This window comes from Mycteria americana, chromosome 9 (genome assembly GCF_035582795.1).
Source record: "Mycteria americana isolate JAX WOST 10 ecotype Jacksonville Zoo and Gardens chromosome 9, USCA_MyAme_1.0, whole genome shotgun sequence".
Classification (NCBI taxonomy): Eukaryota; Metazoa; Chordata; class Aves; order Ciconiiformes; family Ciconiidae; genus Mycteria; species Mycteria americana.
Genome location: NC_134373.1, coordinates 11,413,759 through 11,439,362, shown reverse-complemented (window position 1 = coordinate 11,439,362; position 25,604 = coordinate 11,413,759). Strand labels below are relative to the sequence as shown.

The window sequence follows — 25,604 nt, the reverse complement described above, 5'->3', positions numbered from 1 at the left end:
ATAGAACTTAGAAACTGGCACGAACTTATAAGTAAATCAGTGTATATATACAATATAATTTATTAATTCCCATGCTAGTATGAGGGAATTATGAGAATCATTCTGTTCTTACCACCTTTTATAACTTGTCAGTTACAGCTTTCCGTCACAATGTGTAGAACTTACTCCACAAATTATTAATGGAACCATGCGTATGTATAAAGAAGCTATGAAGAATCTGCTTCCTACCCCAGCCAAATCTCACTATTTGTTCAATCTCCGTGACTTTTCACGTGTTATTCAAGGTGTTTGCCTGTCAAGGCCTGAAACAACAGAATCTGCAGGAATGATAAAACGTCTCTGGGTTCATGAGGTAAATTACCTAATACTAAGAAATGATATTTATTATGAATAAGATGAGGATTTGTGTATTAATCTTTTTGTAATGCCATCTTCTGTTGGCTAATAGCTGTAAGTTGGTATCACACTCGTAAGAAAAGATTTTGTATACTGTATGGGCAGAGGAAATCAGACTTTTTCAAAGTATGAATCATATCTTAGTAGACAAGTTGATTGTTGATACCTTCACTTTCATGTGATTATGTAGTCTCTGTTTGCTGCTTTGAATGCCTGCACAGTCCTTTCCATTTCTTCCCTCCTTCCTCCAAAAAACCCACAAATCAACAGTGAGAAGAACAGCAAGTAGTCCTGGGTCACTGGAAATTTTGAGTGATTTAAAGTTTGGTCTCTACTTTTTTTTTTACTTCTGGGCTGCCTTTAGAAGAAATTCTTGAGCTTACTGTCTTCAGCAAATGCTTCCTGTCTTTCAGTCATAATAGGATAGACACACTGAAAGAGCTCAAGTGAAACATCCCTTTTAAAAACAAGAGGAAAAAGCCTCATATAGGTGATATCTGCTCTTTGGTTTTTTTCCTGGATTAAAAGAAAGCAAGGGCATTGATAATTGTTGCTTTTTAAATATTTAGCTATAGTTCATAGAATCAAATCAGCATAAAGTGACCATGGAAGAGATCTTTAGTGATCATCTAGTCCATCATCCTTCCCCAAAGCAGGATCACATAAAGAAAGGAACAATAGTAACTTTTGAAGTGTTTTTTCTAAACATTTTTTACAATTCTCTAAGGATGAAGGATGTTCAGACTTCCAGGCAATCTGTTCATGTTCTTAACTATCTTTTTCATTAAAAACATTTTCTAATATCCAGCTGCAGTCTTCTTTCTTGAAATACAAACCCATAACTTGTCCTATCTAGATGTAGTGGAAAGACCAACTTGTTCCCTTCCTCTTTGCAGCAGCCTTTTATGCATTTATGTAATAATGTTTATAAATGTGTGTGTGTATATGTATGTCTGTATGAATTTTCACTTTACTTCAGAAATAATATTACTGGGCTCAACTGTTCAAATTAATTCTAAATATCTATTTTGTTTTTTTCTATGTAGTAAAGTTTAAGATAATTTATATTTTGAAGCCTTTTTCAGAATTGTATTTGTTTTATCTTGTTTAAAAGAAGTATAAATTCAAGAGCAGAAGCAACTATTAAAAGAATTACATTTTTATTATACAGGTTCTTAGAGTGTATTATGATCGCTTGGTGGATAATTCTGACCGGGCTTGGCTTGTTGGATTTATCCAAGAAGTAGTGAAAAATGACCTGCATGAAGACTTTCATGAACTTTTCCAGAATCTGGACTTCAATAATGATGGCAGAGTGGAAGAAGATGACTTACGTAGCTTAATGTTTTGTGATTTTCATGACCCTAAGAGAGAGGACACTAAATATAGGGAGATTAGTGATGTGGATCAATTGAGATTAGTTGTAGAGAGTCACCTTGAAGAGTTTAATAACATGAGCAAAAAGCCAATGCAGCTTGTCTTGTTCCAATTTGCTATAGAACATATTTGTAGAATTTCCCGCATTCTGAAACAGCCTCGCAGCCATGCCCTCCTTGTTGGTGTTGGAGGTAGTGGTCGACAATCTCTTACTCGGTTAGCAGCCCATATGGCTGAATACAACCTTTTTCAGGTTGAAATAACTAAAAGTTATGGTATCAATGAGTGGCATAAAGATTTGAAAGTCATACTAAGAAAATCTACTGAAGGGGAAATGCAGGGAGTTTTCTTGTTTACAGATACACAGATTAAAAAGGAATCATTCTTAGAAGACATTAACAACTTACTAAATGCAGGTGAAGTGCCAAACCTCTTTGCAGTAGATGAGAAACAAGAAATTTGTGAACAAATGCGTCAAGTAGATCGCCAACGGGACAGAACAAAACAGACAGATGGCAGTCCTATAGCTCTTTTTAACATGTTTGTTGATCGCTGTCGAGATCAGCTTCATATAGTACTGGCAATGAGTCCCATTGGAGATGCTTTCCGTAATCGCCTTCGTAAATTTCCAGCTCTTGTCAACTGCTGCACACTAGACTGGTTTCAGGTAAACCCAAAACTTTTGTTGGGCTTGTTATTCTAATGGAAATGCAATAGAAACATGACTTCAGCCCCTTTTGTAGCAAGTAATTCTCTTTGTTCAAGTTAGCAGTGAAAAAAACCTTGAATTTTCTTAGTGTCATGTTTTAAATTTTTTACACCATTAGAACCATTCTGACTGTAATAAAGGCCAGTATAGGCTGAATGCAAAATCATCAAGAAAATAACTGTCTGATTGTGGTATAGGAGTATAACAGAACGAACGTAGCACTGTAGACATTACAGATTTAAATATGTAGTGTTTTCTTCTATTACCAGGACTACCAGAATCTAGGGTGCCAAAAAAAATACAGACATCTTTTGATGCAGAACACCAGATTTCTCCCCACTACTCTGCAATAAAACTATATTCTATCTGACTGTTAAGCAAAAGACCTTAGAATATTTAAGATGTAGAATTTAATCATATAAAGAATTTGAGGAACTTAAATTTCATCAAGTTTTAAAATGTAGTACTGTATTTTTAAAGGTTATTTTGAAGAGAACGAGCAGATACAGTTACACACACATATAGACATACATACTGAAAATGCAAAATTTTCCTTTTAGTAACAGTATTTCTATTGGATGAAATAAGACACTGGGCTTGAACTGAATCCCTAAGTAGTTCAGTTCTTTCCAGATCTATTATTGTCCTATTTGATGATCCTTTCATCATTAAGTCATTTCTCTGTGCCTCAGCAACTTCATCTATGAAATGATGTGAAGATACTTGTTTGAAAAATGTCTTGAGATTTATGAGTTTTAGTACTGAGTAAGAGAAAGGTATTTATTAATTTGTTTTAGACATGGCCTGAAGATGCATTAGAAGCTGTTGCCTCTCGCTTCCTGGAAGATGTCGAAATGTCGGAAGAAACACGAAGTGGGTGTATTGATATGTGTAAAAGCTTTCATATGTCTACCATTGTTTTATCTGACTTATACCATGCAGAGCTTCAAAGACGCAACTATGTTACACCTACTTCATACTTGGAATTGATCTCCACTTTTAAAAGTCTACTTGAAAAGAAACGCACGTAAGGATTTATAATGTGACCTTTTCTAGAGGAACTCAAGTTCACCAAAAATATTATTTTCTATCTCTTACAGCTAATCTGAACAAAACAAGTGAATTGGTTTTAGTTAATTTAAATTGTCAGAATAGTAGATGGATAAAATGTACTCTTAGGACACATGCTTCCTTATTGGGCAAAAGGTCTGACTTGATGCTCTCAAATATACTTGCATTAGACCACTTCTAACATCCCTGGTGATGTTGCTATCTGTTGATTATGTGTATTAAGCTACCAGAGTAATTAATACAGCCTGCTTACTTTATGGTTCTCTGGAGGATGTGGGGATGATGACATCTGGGAAACCAGCATCCAAGTTGCTAGGTGTCATTGGCTTGCTGGCAGGGTTCAGCTGTGCTGTACCTGCGCAGAAAGGACCTCTGTATGCATGTGCACATCTGTTCTATTCTCGTGGCTGGTGAGGGAGAGTTCCTTTCTCTTTCCTCCCCTTCTCATTGATAAGACACTACCATAACAATTAAGATGAGTGCTTAATTTGATCAACAGACTGTGTGAAACACTGTATGCAGCGAGAAATTCCAGGAATAAAGGAATACAGTTTTGAATGTAGTGACGTAGTGATCCAATGCCTTTGGAATTTCTTGATTCTGACACTGTTGGCTGTCCCCAGAGCCATTCACATTCTGCTGCTAAAATGATTTTCCCAATTATATTAATCCTATTTCAACCTCACCTCAACTAATAATCTTCATGAGTATATCCCCATCTCCTCCTCTCCTCCCTCTCCTTTTCTTGTCTGTTACTACTGTGCCACCTGGATTTTGTAGCTCCTGCCAACAAAGAGGCAGAAGCTTACAATCACTTATTTACCTATAAGCAATCACCTATTTATCTATATCCCAGTCTCTGAGTATACATGGTAGAGTAGTTCAAGACTATGCCTCAAGTAATTCCTGCTATGTTTACTATTTGTTGAGCAAATCAAACAATATTGGCAGAGCATTTGATTTTTCAGTGTAGTGAGAAATTTGGGGAATGGATCCCAATGAATGAAGTGATAAAGTACTGATAACATATCTTTATAATAAAGTACTGTTTATTTTCAGTAAGGTGATGAAAATGAAAGGAAGATACGAAGTTGGCTTGGAGAAACTGAACTCTGCTGCCTCTCAAGTAGCCTTGATGCAGTCTGAGCTGGAGGCTCTGCAACCTCAGTTACGGGAAGCTAGCAAGCAGGTTGATGAGATGATGGTTGTTATTCAAAAAGAATCTTTGGAAGTAGCCAAAACTGAAAAAGTTGTGAAAGCTGATGAAGCAGTGGCAAATGAGCAAGCTATGGCTGCAAAAGCCATCAAAGATGAATGTGATGCTGACTTAGCACAAGCCATGCCTTGTTTAGAAAGTGCTCTGGCTGCCCTTGACACTCTCACTGCGCAGGTATGGCTAACAAATGCGTATTTACACACTGGAGAGGTATTCAGATATACAAAAGCATGGAATATCTGCCTTTTCAGATTTTACATTATACTTACACAGTTTTATCATTTAGAAACTGCTTGAAATCTTTCAGTTTTAAAAGGTAGAATGTTACTCTGTTTTCTAGTGAAAAAGCTATAATGCTAAATTTTTATGGACTACAAGATCAAATGTTATTCTAGACATTTCAAAATTCATAGTTATAAAAGTACTTTGACTCAACAATTGAGAAGTTAGAAAAGTATGCTTTTTACTTTCTTATTCAGAACCTGCCAGCCTGTCAACTAATATTTTTATATCCGGTCTTTCAGAGTCTAGAAGTTGAGGTTGAAATTCTGTGTCTCCCCGTGTTAAGGGACCACTCTTCATAAGAGTATGACAGTGGTGGCAGCCACCTTTGGTTTTATGGATATTCCAGGTTTTTTTGCCTGGATAATGTTTTGCTTATGATGGGATGAAAGGAAGTCTCCCAGATTGTGAGGATGGACTGTATGCTCCAGCTATCGTTGCTGACAACAAGATTTTAAAAAACTTGCAAGGAAACCTTAGACAGAAAGCAGGTGGTTTGTTACCTAACAGCTATTGCTTGGTATCAAAAGTTTTAGATTTTGGCACTGTCAGATCATTGGCATGCTTTGTGAAAATAGTAGATGGCTACTTAGTCACTTCAAGGCAATTGCATTATACTTGTGAATAACAAGACAAGAACGAGGCTTTGAAGGCTAATGAAGTAATACTTCAGCTGCTGTCAATGCTTAGTGTCTCCAAGAAGGGAGTATTATAATACAAGAGGGGAAAAAAATGTAGTAGGAACTTCCAAGGGGAAAAATAACGGAGTTTTTTTCCTCAAAATATAGTTAAATAGCATGATGAACACAAAAAAATCTGTGTGTAGGAGAGCTTAGAGCACCTGTATAGGACTCTTGGGTTTGATTCATCCTTCACCATGGCCACCACTGATGGAAAGCAGAGCAGGACACACATTGCAAATTGTGCCCATAAATCCATGTACATAAATATGCAGATTAAGTGCTTTGTTTGGAGAAACAGATCTATACCCAATTCAGTACTGCTGAAATGAGTATCTAAAGTCAAAAGAAACTGTGTACCTCGTGGCTTGTTGTTCAGCAAGGATTAGTATAACAATTTTAAGTGTTATTTTGCTGTTGACATCTAGTCAAGATTTTTTTGCTAGTCATGCCAGTCAACATTTTCTTGTTAGTCAGCATTATTTTGCTGTTGACGTTTGTTTTGTAGCAATGCACAGATGAAGACACTGAAATTTAGAACTAGGAAGGGACCTCTGGAAGGCGTCATCTTCTACTTGTAATGTGGTCTACTTTACAAATTTATCATTAAGAAGATTTTCCTGGTGTTTACTGTTAATCTTACTCATTACAACTTAACCTTGTTTTCCATTATGCTCCCTGCGGACATGGTTCTCTATCTTTTATGCAGTTAAAGATTGTACTCATTGATCTCACCACTTTCAGTTTTCTTTTCTGTAAGCTAAGTAATCACTATTCTTTTAGTCTTTTCTCATAAATCAAATTAGCTTTCCTGGTTATTCTCTCTGGACCTTCTCCATACATTCACTTCAGGTGCATTGCACAAAGTTGAATACAGTACTTCAGCTGTAGTTTTGCTGAATTTGCTGTGTAGAGTAGAGGAGGATTATTGACATGTGTAGTTCGTCATTCATGCTAACAGCTGTATCATTTCCTGAAAATCACTATTACATAATCATTGCTTTCCCTTTCTTTTTTCTTTTTGAACTAGTTCTACTATACTTTTCCATTTCTGCAGTTTATCAAGATGATTTTTTTCCTGTTCTCTGCTCCAATGTATTTGCATTTAATCTCAACTTTCTATCAGTTGGAAATTTAATAAACATATCTTCTTTTCCATCATTCATTTCAGTAATGAAATATTGCATAGGTCTGGACCTGTGCAACCTTGGTCAAATCTTTGCTGTGTTTTGACAGTGTTATCAATTGTGCTAGTCACCTACTCACAGTTAATCTTTTAGAGATGTCAGATGCAAAGAGCATTAATATTTTGACTCTGTATGTCATTTACTCATATCTCACCGTTTTCACTAAGTACCTAGCCAGCACTTTTCTTGCTTTTCTTACTGTAGTTACAGAATTTTTCTTGTCATACTTCATATTGCTTTTAATTGCAGCTGAGTTTGAGTTTAGCCTTTAAAATAGTCTCCTACTCTGCTTACAACCCTTGGTTTGTATTAAGTTAATTTGTATTTGTCCTTAATTTTGTGTCCTGGAATGGCTGGCTAAATTTGATTGTTCTTCCTCTGCAAGGACTTCCTTCCCTGGAGATCCCATCAGCTAGTTTTCTGACTGCCTCACTGAAATTCCCTGGCTTTATTTACCTGCTCTTTTTTCCCCTTTCCTGAACACTTGTGTGGCTGCAGTTTTTGGTTGTTTGGGGGTGTTTTGTTTGGTTTTTTTTTTTGTTAAAAAAAGCTTGTAGCTCCAGGTACTGTACTTCACAGGAAGTACATTACTTCACAGGAAGTACAAACATTTCAAGGAAATAATTGTCTTTTTTTTTTTTTCATCCAGTCTTAACATTTCTCTTTTTTTTGTGGCACAAATGAACATTCCCAGAACTCAGAAGATACCTCTTTCTATCCAAATTGCCAAGGTTTTAGACCTCAAAGAAACCATGGGCAAGCTCTCAAAATCTAACGCTAATTGGCAAAATAAACATGAGAATCTAGAAATCCTTTAATTTATTGGAGTACGTATTCTCTGAGAAAAGCTCTTGGGATATTTGAGTTTCCATGCAGCGTTATTCTTTGGAAAGAGTGAGAGAGATTATTCTCCATAAATCTTTAGTTTACAAACCTCTTGCTTACTTAGTTGTACATATATGTGTGGAAGTGTTTCATCCTTTTATATTATTATTCTATATTTGCAGTTAAAACTTTGCTTATTAATTTCCTGCTATTTCTTATAATGTCAGTACTTCTTACCCAGTAGTTTTCTTCCTTTTAGCTGCCTCTTCCCTCATTCAGCTCACTCTCAGAGTTTAATAACTGACCACGATACTAACTGATTTATTTTCTGTACTTGGAGAGCATAGATCTTTAGTTCTGGGTTGAAGGCAGTTTTTACCTGTTATCTTAAATCTACTAATCCACTGCTGATGTGATCCTGTAAGCTTGGAAGTATTGTGTTAGAGCCTGAACTGAAGGGTAGAGCATAACACTGGAACATCTGAACTCCATAACTGAGGTGCAATGCCCACTACTGAATTAGGAGCAGAAAAAGTACAACTAAAATGAATTACAGATAAGAATTTTTTGTCTCCTCTAAACTGATCGTTGACTAGACTTCAGATATTTTTGTTTAGATGTCAGTGTTAGTTTAACCTGCATAGTACCTTAAAGAAAGGACTAGAAAGAACAGAAAAAAATGAAAAAAAAATTTTGCAAAAATAAAATGAGATATATATGTATGGACTATGCAGGCTTGTGCTATGAACTTGATATCATAGTGTATTTAAAATTATCAAGTATGAAAGTAGCAAATGTATATGGAAAAATATTATCTTGACATAAAAAGGGTTGTTATTTCTATTGTAATAGAATAATTAATCCACCTATGTTCAGAGCTCTAAAGGTGTTTTTTTAATTACTATTTTAAGGATATTACAGTGGTTAAGTCCATGAAGAGTCCTCCTGCTGGTGTCAAGCTTGTAATGGAAGCTATATGCATCCTTAAAGGCATCAAACCAGATAGGATTCCAGACCCAACAGGTTCTGGAAAAAAAATTGAGGATTTCTGGGGTCCTGCTAAGAGACTTCTGGGTGACATAAGATTTCTTCAGTCTCTTCATGAATACGACAAGGATAACATTCCCCCAGCTTACATGGCTATCATAAGAAAACAGTATCTTACAAATCCTGAGTTTGTACCAGACAAGATTCGAAATGCTTCCACTGCAGCAGAGGGTTTGTGCAAATGGGTCATAGCCATGGAGTTTTATGATACGTAAGTATGTATAAAAAAAAAAAAAAAGGTTAAAATAAATTTGATTAAAGAGATCAGTTTATTTTAACACCAAAAGAGACGTGAAATTACTTCTTACTAGCGGAAAACTTGTGTAAACAAGCAGTCATAAAGATTCATTCAGGTAAGGTACCTGATATTAAGGGGTAGAGCCTGATTTTCAGTTCTGAATTTTTTTAAGGCGGCATGGGAGCAACAATCTGTTCAATTAGCAAATGAAGTTAACTTCCTTTTAGAGTGTTGCACAAAATAGAGGCATTATTGAAATGTCTTTGGAAGTTTCTGGTAGTCATATCAAGCCCAAAGGATATTTTTTGTTAAATGTTGTTTTTGATGCACTGAAAAAGTGTGCTAATTTTTTATGATACTTCCTTATTTGAAACATCTGGAACTCACATTTAACAGTAAATCAGCACTGGGCGACTAAGGTCAACTTGCAGTTTGAAAGTTGAGTCATGGTAGGTAGTGCATGCCTTCATTTGAGAGGGTATTTTGTTACTTGACTAAAAGATTAGTAAATGCATACTTGGTAGAGCTCCTAATTTGAGAACAACTTTTAATGTTACAAGTACCAATTGTTAGAAAATTAACTAAAAAGGTGGACTTTAAAGGAGATGTGGAACATATACCAGTATGAGAAGGGGTTTCGTTAATTATGAGGCTAATACGTGTGAAATACTGTTTCAGTTGAGCATAGGGACATTCTAGCATATTTTCTTGCTTGTTGTTTTTGGAAAGATAAACAATATGTATTCAGTTATATGTTACTTCCAATATTCTCCTCACAAAAATAGCTGTGTAAAAGATTGAAATCCTCAAAACTGGAAAAAAAGATCCTTGGATGGGAAAAGCTGTTAATTTTTTCTTTATTTTGTGTACACAGTTGGCTGTATGTGTGTGTACAGTGTCTGTGAGTGTAACTTACTATATATGATTATTTGTGTGTTTCTAATGGCACAAATCCACAATGGATTCTAAATTGTGATCACATGGGACAGTTTGGAAGCGTAACCCTTTTTGCTTTTAATCGTTACCTGTTGTTACAGAAAAATTTGCAGAAACTGCATAAATCAGTCAGTATCAGCACAGAAACAAGTGATTAAGTAAAAATCAATTGTCTTCAGATGTCATCAAGTTGTGAAATGGAATATTGCATGAGCTACTGAGTTGCTGAGGTTTCCCTTCATCTTTCCTATGTTCATTTTTTTAATAGTAACCCTGGAGTGAGAGTGTATCTTTCAGATGTTTAATTTATTCTTTGACTTTTTTTAGAGTGACAAAAAATGTGGCACCCAAAAAGCTAAAGTTGAATCAAGCTGAAGGAAAATTAAAAATTGCTATGGATGGTCTAAGAAAGAAACAAGCAGACCTGAGGGAGGTTCAAGATAAATTGGCTGTACTCCAGCAGACACTGGAATCCAAGAAACAGGAGAAGGCTGACTTGGAAAATCAGGTATATGATGCAAAAGATGAACTATTGTTCTACTGATATCCTGAAAAGTTATTTAAAATTTGCTTCTTTGTCGAATGGTATTTTTCCTTTTAACTGCCAATATGTTGAACAAATCATAGTTTTAGATAATCATCTTTTTATTTTGGTGTAATGGTCTTGAAGTTATAAATGGGCAAAGCATGGGGAATAAATGCTTTAAAGTAACAGAAAATGCATTTGCCAACTGATATCCCTCTCCAACATCCTCACTCATATCTACTTTCTTGTGAGGAGATACATTTTCAATGATTGTACTAAGAGTTTGAGTCATCTATTAACTTGCAAGTCAGTACATTTAAAGTTTTGAAAGTTTATTTATGCCTTTTGTGCTAAAGCAATTTTGAGAATGTTTGTGGTAAACTCTGTTCCTGACTGCTAAATAGCTGTTATGTGTGCAGAAATAGGCAACGTTTAGAAGACAGGGGTTTTTTTGTTTTGGTTTTTTTTTGTTGTTGTTGTTTTTTAAGATTTGCAGTACATCATCTTGAGCTTTTTTTACAAAAATAGTATCGGAATTTGAAATGGAGTCTTAATTCTTGTCTGTAGTTAAAATCAGCTCTTTGTATGTTTCTTCTGCATCCTGATACAGTTTGGAAGTAGAGGGGTAAACTACACAAGCAGTTTGTTATTGTGGTGTAGATTGGCTGCTGTGGTTACCAGGAGAGAGGGAGAGACAAGATTGTAACAACAGCAAGAGTTGGCATAATTTTCCTCCTATCCCATGGCTGAAATGTGTCTCTACTAGATAGTAAAGAATTCTTACAGAGCTGGATTAAATTCCTGTTAAATCACATTTTTTTTGTTAGATTAGTTAAAAACTGACAACAGAAATGAGGATTATATATTCATAAGGATGTTTTTTGCAGAAAAGAATGTACCTCCTTTCATGAGGCAGTGATCTCTTTAAGGTGTTTTTGTTTCTCTTATGATATGTAGATCATTTCCTTGACTATGAATATTTTCCGTATCGCATGCAGAGCTATTTTGAATTGCATGTTTTATACTGGTCTTCTTCCTTTGTTTGGAGGAAAATGTAACTGAATAGACTTTACTGTGCTGGTACTGAGATTGTTTTTGTTCTTTAAACATTTCCATTATAAGAAGAAGGTGTTTTCTTTCTATTTGATGAAATTACTTAAGAAACATCTGCCCAGGAAAATAATCCTTGAATGCTTTTAACATTTGTAAAATGTCTTTAAAGTGATCATGTAATATAATCAGCAATTTTTTTTTATTCTGAGGTTGACCTATGCAGCAAAAAACTACAGCGAGCAGAACAATTGATTGGTGGCCTTGGGGGTGAGAAAACTCGCTGGCATGAGACTGCTTTGGAGCTGGGAAAGCAGTACATCAATTTGACTGGAGATATACTTATTTCATCAGGAATTGTAGCTTACCTCGGAGCCTTTACATCCAGCTACAGACAAGTAATATGTACAGTGATTTTTGTCCCCATGTTTTGTAATAATCTAAATTTTTCTTAATTTTTCTTCTAATATAAAGTTTATATTTTTAAATTATGCTTTAATAGAATTCATAAAGTGGAACTGAAACTGTATTGTAGGATTTTGGGTTTTGTTTATAAGACTCTTGGGGGAAATTCTTCCTTCGTTCTACTGTAAAGTAGTTATTGCTGTGTAAAGCATGGAATCCTTTGGTTGCTTGTCTTCTCTAAAGGAATTGCCAGTAACGTTATACCTCATGGCTCTGGCTACTTCTATTCCGTTCAATGGCTAAATTCTCCTCAACTTCAAAGAAAACAGAATTAGCTTCTATTTCAGCAGCAGCACAGTTAAGCAAGTTCTGAAAGTGGAGTAATTCTGTAGAAAAAGAGACAAAAGATACAGTAGCTCAATAACATAACAGATTTGTGCTTTAACTCTTAGTGAAATAAACAGAGATTCTGAATACAAAGAGATTTTGACATGGCAGCTGATTTTAGATGTAACAAATTTTGGATGTCAAAATTACCTTGACTTTGACCATTTTTGAATACCAAAACCTGCCACTGAATTCAGCTGAAGAAATTAATGTCCATTTCTTTTGAAAATCAGGTCCAGGGTATCAAAAATTGCTAAAATTTAAGAGAGGAAAAAAATTAATGTGCCTCATTTGAACATAGAATTTGGATATAATCCTTATTTCCACTTTTCTGTCAATGTACTTCCTTTGTCCATTTTTCTTTAGAAAATTTGGTACTGTTCTTTCAAACAGTTATTTTCTTCATAATGTCCATGTTGTGATGTTACTATTTTAAAACTTTATAGAGTGAAAGTTTATGGTGTGAGTATTTATAGCGTAAATAAATAGCAGTTTTTACAATTCCGAATTACATAATTTTGAGAAAGTGTTCTCTTTTATGCTTATAACCTGCATTGTGTATAACATCGTGTCTGGGTAGGTAGGAGTACTTTTGGTGAAACATCTTAAGGAGTGCTGAACTGTATTTCAGGCAAGTGTAGATACAGGTGCAGATGATATTCATAAAATGCAGACATCTGCATGATTATTCACTAAAAATGACTACATAGTGGTTTCATCTGAAAAGTTTAGTGTAATTTCATTCTCTCCGACTGCATAGTTTCTTTCACTGTGCAACAGGTAGGAATGGTTGCTCATTCTTACTCTCATGATTGTGCAGACACATATTAGGTCTCTCTTTCAGAAATTGTTGGATAGCATAATCACTTTTGTGCAGTTCTTCATTTCATCTGCTGCTACATTTTTTTTTCCCCTGCAGTTTCCATAAGAGAAAAAGCTACGATATCTTTTGGAATACCAGTTTCGTTTTATGCAAATTGATGAATCCTTCATTCACCACCTCTGTGAATGTCTCTAGCCCTTAGACCATTTCCTTTAACACCGCATTTCTGAGTTTTGTTGCTTGAGGCTTTGCCAGCTAATTTTTAGTTTAGAATACTACAGCATATTTCTTTGACCTTATACATAGCTTTCATACAAGATTGTGGCTTTCATATGAACATGCTATTTCTATAAATTTTCCTTCTTTAGGAGCATTCTTCCTAGTGGAATATGCTTTTTGGTTCACATATTTAAAAGTGTGTGTCTTTGTTATTATTATGCACCATACAAACATGTATAGTTTACACAACTGTAGTGGGTTAGATGATACAGAGAATAGTGAAAAGCAACTCTAAATGATTGTTAAGTTGTTAAGTTTGGTTAAGTCCTGACAAGTGCTCATTATGTGTGTCCTGAGAGTCAAATAATGAAGACTTTACTTTTTTTTTATTAGAATATATGCATTTGTTCTACAATAATTTTATAGTATAGAATACTACTGTTGAAATGGTAAATAAAATCATACCAAGGCCCTGACCAAATAAACTTATATTTTGTACATAGAAATCACATATAAAGGCATTTTTAGAGACATTTTTAGACATTTTACACAGAAGGATAAGTTTCTTTCCATTTGAAGATATAGTGATCTTGTATGTAGCAACTGTTATGGGAAATGGGTTGAAAAATACATTTTTTTTAATAGTTTGAAAATTTTGTGAATAGGCAGAACTTCAGTTAATACTCGTTTTCTTCTTATCTAGATGCAAACTAAAGAGTGGGCATTGCTATGTAAAACAAAAGACATTCCTTGTTCTGATGATTTTTCCTTAACAAATACCCTGGGAGAACCAGTGGAGATCAGAGCTTGGAATATTGCTGGACTACCTTCTGACGTGTTTTCTATTGATAATGGCATCATTATCTCGTAAGTAAAAAAAAAAAAAAAAATTGCAATGAATAATTTTCATTAAATAGCTTCTTACAACATGCTTTTCAGTTATTATTTTTATAGACAGTTTTCTACTGTGTATCCAGTTTAACAACCAGAGTTATAAAATGACTGTAATATTTACATTTATAAGAAATACTAATAATACTTTTTAACTTTATAATGTGAAGTTTTTAAATCTGTGAATTCATTCCCCTCCTTTTTAACTCCTATGGGTTGCTATAATGATATCTTCCCTCCCCCACCCCCCCTTTTCTTTTACAAATATGCTGCTCATTGGATTCAGTTTAAGACATCCTAAAATGCTAAAGGAATAGAATTTTGAATACTATTCTTGTAGTATAATCAGTGCATATGAAAGTAATTCTCCTTTAAAAAGCTAAAGCTCTTTCATTTTAAAGAAATATGCTGGCATCATTTGCTACCAAGAGGTGTTTCTGCAGAGCTACTGAAGATTATTTTGTTAATCTTTCTATGAGGGCCACATACTTTTTCCCTAAGATGGCACTGGAAATACTATAGATAATCTCTGGATTACTTCTCTATAAACACTTTCCCAGTTTATGTTGCCAACTGGTAGGAGATTTTAACATCCAGGCTTGTAACATATTTAGTGTGTAAAGCCCTGACATTTTGGAAGTGTTGGTTTGTACACTGATGAGCTGAATCTTTATTTTGCTAGGGCACAGTAACAAAACAACAAAAAAAGGCCTATGTATATCTTCTACTGAAGGTAATAAGGGAGGTGCAAAAAGTTAGAATGGAGAGAATTTCTAGTCTCCTTTCTCACGAGGTTGATCCCAACCATACACTCTTGCCAGTTTTTTTCCTCTGTTTCTTGCCTTTTATTCTATGTACTTCTAAACCACTTCAACAAGAAAATGTGAGATAGGCCTTTCCTGCAATAACCCCTGATTTCAGAAAGGTGTGCTTTCACATCACTTCAGGCGGTTGGGAGTTAGATATGGGTCTTCCTCATCCATGTGATAGTTTTAGATATTTGATGAAAGGTGAAAAGGTGTACCTGTACTGACAATTTTGGAGTCTGTTTTCTTTAGGGCCTCATTCCCCTATCAATACTTCATACAGAATCGTCATTCCTAGGATCCCTTCTGGAGCAGAACAACCTGGTGTATTCCTAGACAAAAGCTAAGAGAGCTTTGGTTTTTGGGTTATTGTAGGGACCTCTTTAGCAGGCATTATGAATAGGGTGCTGCAAAGTCATCTTTACATCCAGTCCAGTCCTCAAAGATCTTTAAAAAAAAAAAAAAAAACAAAACCAACCTATTAAAATGTGAATTCATAGCAGAAACTTGATTACATCTTTGGAGTACTGGAATTTGCTAAATACTATTTATAGTTAAAAGCTTGCAATTGTAGCTTCCTATTGTAATGTAGTTAGTATGAGAATAGTCTTATCACAAGTTGAAGAAAGTTCTGATAAGGAAAGAAGGATTTATTTTTCATTTTGCAATCCCCTTTTTGTTTCTAAATTTTCCATTTTGTAATTATCTTAAGCTACATCCAAGTAAAATACTTTTACTTTATCTAACAATACACTGTTTGTTCTAAAACATTTTTAAAACTCTGCATATTTAAAGATATTCTCATTCTTATTTGGAAAGTGAAATAAATTCTGAAATCTCAAAATTCCTCATAGAAAGAAAATATGGATCCCATGAACTCCAAATCTAATATTATTGCCTTTCACTTTTAAGATGATTCTACATTCTTATGTGGTATTCTAATACATGCACATCTGTGTCTCACATCAGTCACTAGAATCACGTTTGTCTGGGCAGAGTTCATCTGGTATATATCAATGTCACAATCAGTGCAAACATCAGTGATTTGTATGACAATGTATAGGATGGGAACTGACCAATGTTTTAACATCTAGGAGTATCTACAGGTCACTAGTGATTAGCTTTAGATTAATGTGCCTATTGATGACTGCGATACGTACGGCACTGACAGTTTTGTTAAATACGGAGCTGGGTGCTTACAGTAGGCTAAGCTTTGTGACCTTGCATAAGCAGTTATGATTTTCATTTGGACTTGTGTTTGTTATGACTGTAAACAAAGAACCTCTCAGTTCTGTCCAGTATGCTTGCTAATGCACTGCTACTGACTTTTAGCTTTCAGGTTTTGTTCTTAGCACAGCTGAAGTGGAATTGACTGTGGAACAATGTTGCTTTAACTGCTTTTCTGTTTGTGATTGCTACCCATTTACTTCATGTCTGTTGGCTCTCTTTTCTGTATAATGAATAAATAATTCTTACAATTCTTTTCCATAGCCAGGTTAATGGTTGTCAAGTCTATGATAACATGTACATTTATGCATCTTTTTTACAGTATGCTACTGCAGAAGCTTAGTAATATAAATCTTTAAATCTTGCTACTGTTTACATGAAAATTGTTCCCACTGAGGAGTCTAATGGTGCATAGCACTGGTGAACGAATACTTATTTTTACTGTAGAGTGAATGTTAGGTTTTCACACATAACTGAAATTGTATATTATAGGGTTAACCTTTGGAAGCATACATGTGTGGATAATACTTTGGCTTTTGCAACTGGATAGGTGACAGAGCAAAATCAGGCAGATAACGCAAAAATAATGCACTAGCTAAAGAACCTCAATGTACTTTCATTTGACTTTAAAAATTGGCATTGATTGTACTTCTGGAAGCAAAACTACGTATTGAAGTTAGAGGATATATGCTGGGATTATGATTGTATATGTAACTTTTTAAAGTAATTACTGTATTAATAATTCAATCACTCAGGCTAAACAGTTGACAAATGTTAATGAATTCAACACTTCTACAGTACATCCTAACGCTTCACTTTCATAAAGCTTTGATCAAAATTCTCTTTGAACTAATGGAAAGATGATTAGCATTTTAAAACTAAATAATGATAGCTTTTAATTTTGAAATGTGAGATAGAATGTAGCTCAAATTGATGATACATATTATGCCTGTAGTTATGAGTTTATGGCTAGATGAATTTTATATTAGGACCCCAGGAACCATATAAAATGCAACTCAAGCTTTTTATAACAACAATTTTTTTAAAAAGCAGAATTAGAGAGCTATTCAAGGATAATTTGCAAACATACACAGTGACTGCTTATGCGTTCCTATCGATGAAGAAGGATTTTATTGTTGATGAAAGCTATGTGTTTGGCTGTTATTAGAGAACCACTCTTCAGTTATTAAGACTTAAGTATTTCATGTCTGTTACATGGTTAAGTCTGAAATGGGATATGTGAAAATAATACGTGAATGAAACTTTGAAGTAATTAGGGAAAGAAATACATACTGTAGGTTTTGACCGAGGTTTTCTCAAATCTTAAATTCCTGTTTTAAGATAAGAACAAGCAATATTATTATGAGCAAATTACATAAACATTGTCTGTTTTAGAATGTGCTAAACATGTAAGTTTACTGTGTTCAGTTTACAGTTTGCTATTGCTGTATCACCTTGTATCATCTTACTCTTAAAATTACCTGGCTATATATCCCTTGGGTCTCCTGTTGGGTTCTCATAAGCAACTGAACCACCTAGCAATTTGGGAGCTCAGCAATTCTTTCAGTACACTTTGGATCCATTGGTGAACACTGTTATCTTCTGTGAGATTGTCTTCTAATCCTGCTGCTGCCTCATCTGACAGATGTTCAGAGTTCAAATCCTCTGTTTGCTTCTCTGGACCTACTGTGTTACCAAATTTGTCCTTATCTGTGTTTATCAAATTATTCAAAATACTTGTAACTTTACAAAGCCTACATTTTAACTTTCTTAATGTCTGCTTAGGTATCACGCTGTCCTGGTGGATTACAAATGCGTTTCCTGACTCTCTCAATGCATTTTACCTTTGAAAACTATTCCTTCATGGGTAGGTTGGACAGGGTCCCTTCCAGATGACCTGTTTTCCTAAATCGTTCTACAAGGGCAAAGAAAGCCATCCTCCTTCAGCTGGTTAATGGTCATTCCCAGGTCCAGTTTGTGATCCATAACACAGAAGGAATCTCTGTAGCATCCCATGTATAATCTAGGCTACTGTCACACATGGTACATTTCTCTTCCAAAACTTTTGCTCTTAAACTTCTGCTATCTTGCTTCCACAATCCACATTTTGAGTCCAAAGAACCTAAGATGCTTGCACTCCCTACCTCCATATATATTCCTTCTTCTAAGGGATCCCATGTATGTGAGCACATTTTACTGTGCAGAGATTCTGCAAGCAGGATGAGTCGTGATTTCTGAGTACAGAATTATTTTTTCACTAATACGCATACATGATAGCTAGGACTAACACTACTAAGCTAAATATCAGTTTGCTCATAAGTGCATCAAGAACACTTTATAAGTTTGTGCTAGCCAGAAGGCTGGTGCTGAGGTGGGGAAATATTGGCGTCTGTTGCATCTTGGAAAGGACTGGTTCTTGATTTTGCTGAGCTGCCAGATCTGACATCAGTTGCCAAAAAAATAAAAATCAGTCTCTGCTTTTTTCTTCTTTCCAAAGTTCCATAACTTCTTGTGAGTTACTATTCCCAAGCAACCAACTTCCCTTTCAGCTTTGTTTTCACTTTTTTTATCTTACATAGTTTTGCTTATCTAGTTTCTCACAGCTTAAAAAAAAATATTTTTTCAGTAATGACAATCCAGAGCCACATGGCTGCACTTCACAGAACTGTGCCTGAGTCACAGCTAGCTGAACCCTTGGATTAATGGTTACATGCATGTTGTTATAGTTACCCATGTATAAATAGGCCTTGCAACTACATTTAGTCCTTAATAAGAAGTTTGTGGAATAGAGATTGTAACAGAGAATATAAAGGATTTTTCTCTCTTAAACTGTGCTTTACCTGTTTTAAAATTACTCTCTTGAAAGAAGATCAAGTTTTATAATGTGTTACGCAGTTTCGCCTGCGAGCAATTTTGAAACTAATAAGCCTGCAAGAACTTTGATTATATTAAACTGTTTGTCTGAGCATTGTCTTTTAGAACTTGCACTGTATCTACAACTACTTGCTCTGTACCTTTTTCTAATTCAAGGCTTATCACTTTCTGTTCACCATTTATGGAAACCTTTCCTAAAACATCACTCTTTCTAAGAAAAGGTATATTTGAAGATCAGACAAAAATGAGATTGTGTTTTACTTAATTGCATACATTTCCTCTTAGTATTTTTAAGGAAAATAAGAATACAGATGCAGACACGTTTACATTACAAGTTTTATCTGAACCAGAATTTTTCAAGAGAGATAGGTTCAATTTAAAAAAATTATTGATGATAAAAAATTTGCCAGTGTCATTGTGCGTAAGCTAACTTGTAATAATGGTAGAGGCCATAGAAGTAGTCTGAAAGATTTCTTTTTATGCTGAATCTGGAAAAAAAAGGTATTGCTGTTTTTTTCCTTCCAGTAGTAGACTATATTATATCTCCTAACCAATTGGGATCTGACTGGGCCCCTTAATCCAAATTTTTAGGACTACATTTATTTTGGAATTCTCACTTTTGCCTGCTTAGATGATTTCTAATTTAGGTCATTATTGCTGTAATTGTAATTAACCATTAAAACGTGTCACTAGTCTTAGATATCTTGGTAATGTAACGACATGTGGTAGAAAATACTGTAAAAAATCTGTGAAATAGTTACTAAGTCTGCCAAAAATAAAATCCAGAAGCTCTTCGTGTCCATTGCTGCTTAAGGATTAGGGATTAAAAGGTAGATACCTTTGAATCTGCTTATATATTTCCCTTTATACTAACTCTAAAATGTCTCTTCAGTGGAAAATTCCATTCATTTTCACTTGAAAATGCTCACTTATGCATATGACTATTAAAGCTGTTCAAAATTTCAAAACTTAGAGTGATCTTTTTATTTTGAAAGTGTTGTAAGATTAAATGTGATTAAACTTCTAGAAAGTAAGAAGTCTTATTCTAAGTACTTTCTTTGAAAGAGGAAAAATATTTTTTGTAAAGAACTTTAAGATTCATCTATCTCCTCTTAAATTCATCAAGGATTATACCTGACTCTGTGCCTACTACGATTTCATACTGACACGCTTTTGTTTTGATGACAAAAGGGAATAAATTGCCTGAAGAAGTACTTTGAGGTAAACATTTGAAGAGCTTATATTTCAATTTTGAAAGTTTGTATTTTTCCCTTCAGTAATGCAAGAAGATGGCCTCTGATGATAGATCCTCAGGGTCAAGCAAATAAATGGATAAAGAACATGGAAAAAGCCAATAGTTTGCATATAATCAAACTCAGCGACCCTCAATTTGTTACAACACTGGAAAATTGCATTCAGTTTGGCAGTCCTGGTAGGTTAATGACTAATGAAAGTGTAAATTACAGAAGAACCTGGAGGGGGCACAATTAGCTAAAAAATGAAACTCCAGTGAGTATCAAATGTTCTCATAGTTAAGGAAAACAGAGAAATTTTTTTCTTGTTCTGAATCAAATTAGTACTATAGTAATTGAAGTCCTCACCCCAGTTATAAGATAATTCTTAGCACAATATAATTATAATACTCAGTTTAATTTGTATCTTTTAATTGCTTTATAAGATTTGCCATTTCTTTGTTTTCACGTTACAATAATTTTATTTCTAAAAAGTAATGTTTTTATTTGGCTTTTCAAGAGTATAAATACCAGATTGCTAGACTGTGATCATTAATGATTCTTGTATTCTCTGTAGCATCTTTATTGCAAGTAGTCTTATTACCCTCAAATAGAAATAAATTAGTGAAACACAGTTACAACTCCAGCTATTTTTCAATGGCTAACTGAACTACAAGTGAAGAAATGGATTGTTTATTCTCCATTATTTCTTTCTTGCTTTTGACGATCTCATATGCTTACAGTGAAAATTGAAGCAGACTTAGTTACCCAAAATGATTTCTGTGGCATGTGGCATTTAACTTGTTGTTATTTCCCTTTTTAAAAATGGTAGCCTTAAGCTGCCATTCTAAGCCATTGGCAGCAGTAATAGTGATAACATTTTAGTTGCCTTTTTGGAAATTGATATAATATTAGAAAAAGAAATTAAAGGTACTTTTCTTTGATTCGTTTTTCAATCAGCTGAATACTCTAAGAAACATTAACCTTATCTCTAGATATTGCTCGATTAATAGTTTTGTTGTTTGCACACTGTAAATACACATTATACATATGTGTTGTAAAGAATAGTTAATCAGTAATATAAATGTCAAGAAAGTCCTACTAATTCCTATGTTATTTTGAAGTGCTACTGGAGAATATTGGAGAAGAACTTGATCCTATCCTAGAGCCACTTTTGCTCAAACAGACATTTAAGCAGTCAGGGAGTATATGCATTTGCCTTGGAGACTCCACTATCGAGTATGCGCCTGAATTCCGCTTTTATATTACAACTAAGCTGAGAAATCCACATTATCTTCCTGAAACTTCTGTTAAGGTGAGAATTTTGAAAATGAATGTGCAACTCTATTTTAATTTTAAAATGATTCTTTGGCTAAAACCAGGGAAGAATTTCTGGCATTTGTTTATTCCGTCTCCCCTGCCAATACTGGGGGTTTTTTTACACTGCTGGAAGACTGGTATTATCTTAGAAGTGTTGACATTTCTCATATCTCATACTTCACCTTGCAATACTGTCATTCTTTCATATGGTCAGGAATATATTTATTTAATTAATTAATTTTATCACCTTTCCCAGTCTGTATCTCCTGATGTTATTTAGTCACCTTTTATTATAAAAATATTTACAAGGACTTAATATAATAGTCACCTCACATGCAAACTCTGCATTAGGCTTTCATATTCACGATTTTTATCTGTCATATACTTAGGGACAGGAGTCTGAGCAATTCCTGGCATTGTGCCTTGTTTATTATAGATATAAAATATATTTACAGATTTATATATTTGATAACTATAGCTATTCTTATTTTTCTATGTTAGGACAAAACAAGGTGGTTTCCTGCTTTAAAGAATAAAATTGATGATTTAGTCTATTTGAATTTGCTTGGGCAGTGTATTCCCCCTTTTATTTATTATTATTTTTGAAGAACTGTTTATAGAAAAGTGTATTGCAAATTCACCCTTCGGTTAAACATAGACTATACTGAAACACAAAACGTTGAAATTGAAACTTTATAAACTATTATGATAGTCAGTAAAATGGAACAGTAAGTTGTTTCAACAATGAAGGAGTACTGATGCAGGAAAAATGGACAAAAATTAATGAAAGGGAATAACTTCTTTTCGCTTCAATGCGCATCAAATCACTTAAACATTGATCTTTTATCTAATAAGGTAATTAGCTGCATGTTCAGAAAAAAAGATTAAATATGAAAGGAAGAGAACATCCAAAGTTTTATTCTTAGAGTACATACACGTTTAAAAGCTATATGAAGGTTATTTCCTAGGAGAAGTTTTTTATTTAACAATTAAAATCCCCTAATTGCCAATCAATGGTCAACACAGTCTTCCTCCCCCCCCCCCCCCCAAGTTTCTAAAGATTAATCTTCTCTACTTGGGTTCCATGCAGTCAGACATAAGTTGTTAATTGCTCTAACGAGGAGCAGTTGCTTCATGACATGGTTGGGTATATTCCCAGCTACACCACACACAGCTGAGCTAGCTGACTAAGGTGGCTCAGGTACAGGGAGCAGACCAATATCTAAATACCTTGGTCTGAAGCTAATTGCAACATCCATTGGTGAATTTGTCCTAGGGATTATTCAGGAGCTAGCTGATGAAATGAGTCCAAGGAGAATGATTATTGATGTGGTTATCATATTTCACAGAAAAAGATTGTACTGAATTCTGATGTGACTTACATAGTAAAGCCTGTAAAGAGACATAGGTCAATGTATTTACATGTATTTACACTGCCTAGATATGTATTTGCAGTTATTAGCCATTTGGAGTAGCTTTTTTCTGTTTCTAACATTATTAATTAAATGTAGTAAAAACCACTAAAAAAATCAGATTGTTTTCAGCACTGCTGAGGGAAAGGTGACTTATTCATGTCCATAAAAAATATCATCCCGTACCTCAGGGACCAAGGAGAAATGTAGAATGTAGACAGCAGTTTGCGCTTAGACCTCAGAGGTTCTGATGTCCAAACCAGACAACCTTTCACAGCATGGCAGCTCTGCTTGAAAGCTAACTCATAATGCTGTTTGTAGCTAGCTTTTTACTTTGAAGAAGGGAAATGGAGCCTATAGAAGACTCTTGAAGTTTTGAAACATTAGGTCCCTCTTATATTTCCCATTACTAAAATTGTTAAATAAGGCGAGGAAGAAAAAGGCGATGATGCTTGTGAAGATCTTATTGCTTCTTAGTGTCATATAGAACTGAACCCCCTCTCAAAATTCCTGTGTGAAAGAACAGTGTGATATGCTATCTGTGCTCCTAAATTTTTTTCAGTTGAGGCTTACTGTAACAAAAACAATTAGTGATGTATTTTAAGAAAGTTAAAATACTACACCTCCTAACTTTACAAGCAAAACTCATGAAAAAAGCCTCAAATATTTGGACAACTTTCAGATATTATTAGTGGCAGAAGCAGATCAAGACAAATTAACTTCATGGGTATTCCGTATTCTAACTGATCGCTATGTTCAAGGCAAATGTTCTTTTGAAACACAGGTCAATGGTACCTGTACCCACCAAAAAAGCCCAAAGAGAATCTGTATTACCTAGTCAATTAATTAAAATCAATACCTTCATCAGTCTTGATGATTGATAAGTAGATTATTTTCTTGGTTTTGAACTACATGCATAAAACTATTTTCTAGCCTTCTGCTAGTAATGTATTCCTTCCCTTTCTCATGTAAAATATTGTACATTTTTGCCACTTCTTCAGCAAGAGTGTGTGGGTTTTTCTGGATCCATTATAAATATGTCATGGGATGGGAATTCTTTTAAACAATATTTTTTTTTTTTCCAGTGACTTATTTTCTCATGAAAAAGAGAACATGATGCTATCCTAATTCTAGGATACAAATATCCCTCTAGTAATACCACGAATGGCATGTGAACAAGGCCGTTAAAGAGGGAAAACGTATGCAGCAGAGGCAATAATAGTTTGAAGTACAACTCCAGCATATATGTTACCACTTACTTTATGAAAACAGCAAAAATTTTATGGGTGAAAAGTTTCTAAACACCATAAAATGTGACCTACCTGGACTTTATCTGTATTTTTGCAAAATACTGTGCCAGCATCCCATTTGCACTGGGATGTTCAGATGGAACAGTTCTGGAAAACAAGCAATACCAATTTTATTTACAAAATCGGTGCATTAAGTTGAATCTTCCATTCATGAAATGTTTTGTTCCTTTCTCTATGAAGGCTGCTTGATGCATACAGATATCAAATGGGTGGATCCCTCTTGCATGTAAAAGTGTTCGTTCATGTTATATGGACCAATCGCTTGAAGCACTGATATTCAAAGTTTCAGTGTAATTTTGAGGAACAGACTTAAATTCTATACATTCTTGTCACATCCCTCTTATGGTTAACTTCCTGGGTTAATCCTGGAGTTAGCTTTCCAAGACACAATCTTAAACTCTCAGCTGTAATTAATTTTCTCTCAAAGTTTGGTTGAACATATTACATGATATTATACAAACCTCATCTTGTAAATGAAGAAGCATTTTAACTGCATCTGCCCATAACTGTGCTATCTTTCAAAAAATATTTCTTCTAACAGGTAACATTATTGAACTTCATGATAACTTCAGAAGGAATGCAGGATCAGCTTCTTGGAATTGTAGCTGCAAGAGAAAGGCCAGATCTTGAAGAAGAAAAACAAGCCCTCATCCTTCAAGGGGCTGAGAATAAAAGGTATCAAGATAACTTCTTTTGCTAGGGATAGAAGCAGATTGCAGTTTAAGGAAATACATTTCAGAGACTTTTTTTTGTTTGATTTAACAGGAAATTCAAGACTGCTATTTTTGAGAGCCCAAACTTAGGCTTCTGTTTGTTTTTTAGGGTGATTTGGACGCATGCTCTTACTCATATTCCTACTGGTTGTGCCTTTCTTCTCTGGGATTATTAGAAAATGTTAAAGAGCTGAATTGTGGGTTGTGTAATTGTAAAATGTAACTCTTGATCCTGCCTTCTATTTTTATGCATCCCTTTCATGATGTTGGTGTATGATTTGCTGTCCTCACAAATTTTCATTAGATATTAATGGTTGTGTTTTAGATATGTTTTTGTTGTGTGCTAGATTTGCACCGATTGTACATGGCAAAGGGCATCTTTCCCCATGGGTCAAAGCACGAAATGTGCAGTATTCAAAGTGGTTTGTCACTTCCTCCCTTTGCC

The 25,604-nt window shown here is 34.6% G+C and overlaps 1 protein-coding gene and 1 long non-coding RNA gene across 3 annotated transcripts in view; one reads left to right on the top strand and one right to left on the bottom strand.

Moving 5' to 3' along the window:
* DNAH7 (dynein axonemal heavy chain 7) overlaps positions 1-25,604 on the top strand; it is a 120,148-nt gene that overhangs the window by 68,807 nt on the left and 25,737 nt on the right. For both annotated transcript variants that reach the window (XM_075512168.1, XM_075512167.1), the window contains exons 39-49: positions 133-352; positions 1,568-2,440; positions 3,280-3,509; positions 4,613-4,943; positions 8,655-9,001; positions 10,292-10,472; positions 11,753-11,938; positions 14,078-14,241; positions 20,450-20,604; positions 21,529-21,719; positions 24,988-25,121. In XM_075512168.1, the coding sequence (XP_075368283.1) occupies positions 133-352; positions 1,568-2,440; positions 3,280-3,509; positions 4,613-4,943; positions 8,655-9,001; positions 10,292-10,472; positions 11,753-11,938; positions 14,078-14,241; positions 20,450-20,604; positions 21,529-21,719; positions 24,988-25,121 (3,012 nt within the window). The remainder of the gene's footprint in view (positions 1-132; positions 353-1,567; positions 2,441-3,279; positions 3,510-4,612; positions 4,944-8,654; positions 9,002-10,291; positions 10,473-11,752; positions 11,939-14,077; positions 14,242-20,449; positions 20,605-21,528; positions 21,720-24,987; positions 25,122-25,604) is intronic.
* LOC142414692 (uncharacterized) lies at positions 12,450-17,623 on the bottom strand. The gene is made up of 3 exons (XR_012777155.1): positions 17,592-17,623; positions 15,290-15,518; positions 12,450-12,585 (listed from the first exon to the last, which is right to left on the bottom strand). It is a non-coding gene; the product is annotated as an uncharacterized LOC142414692 (long non-coding RNA).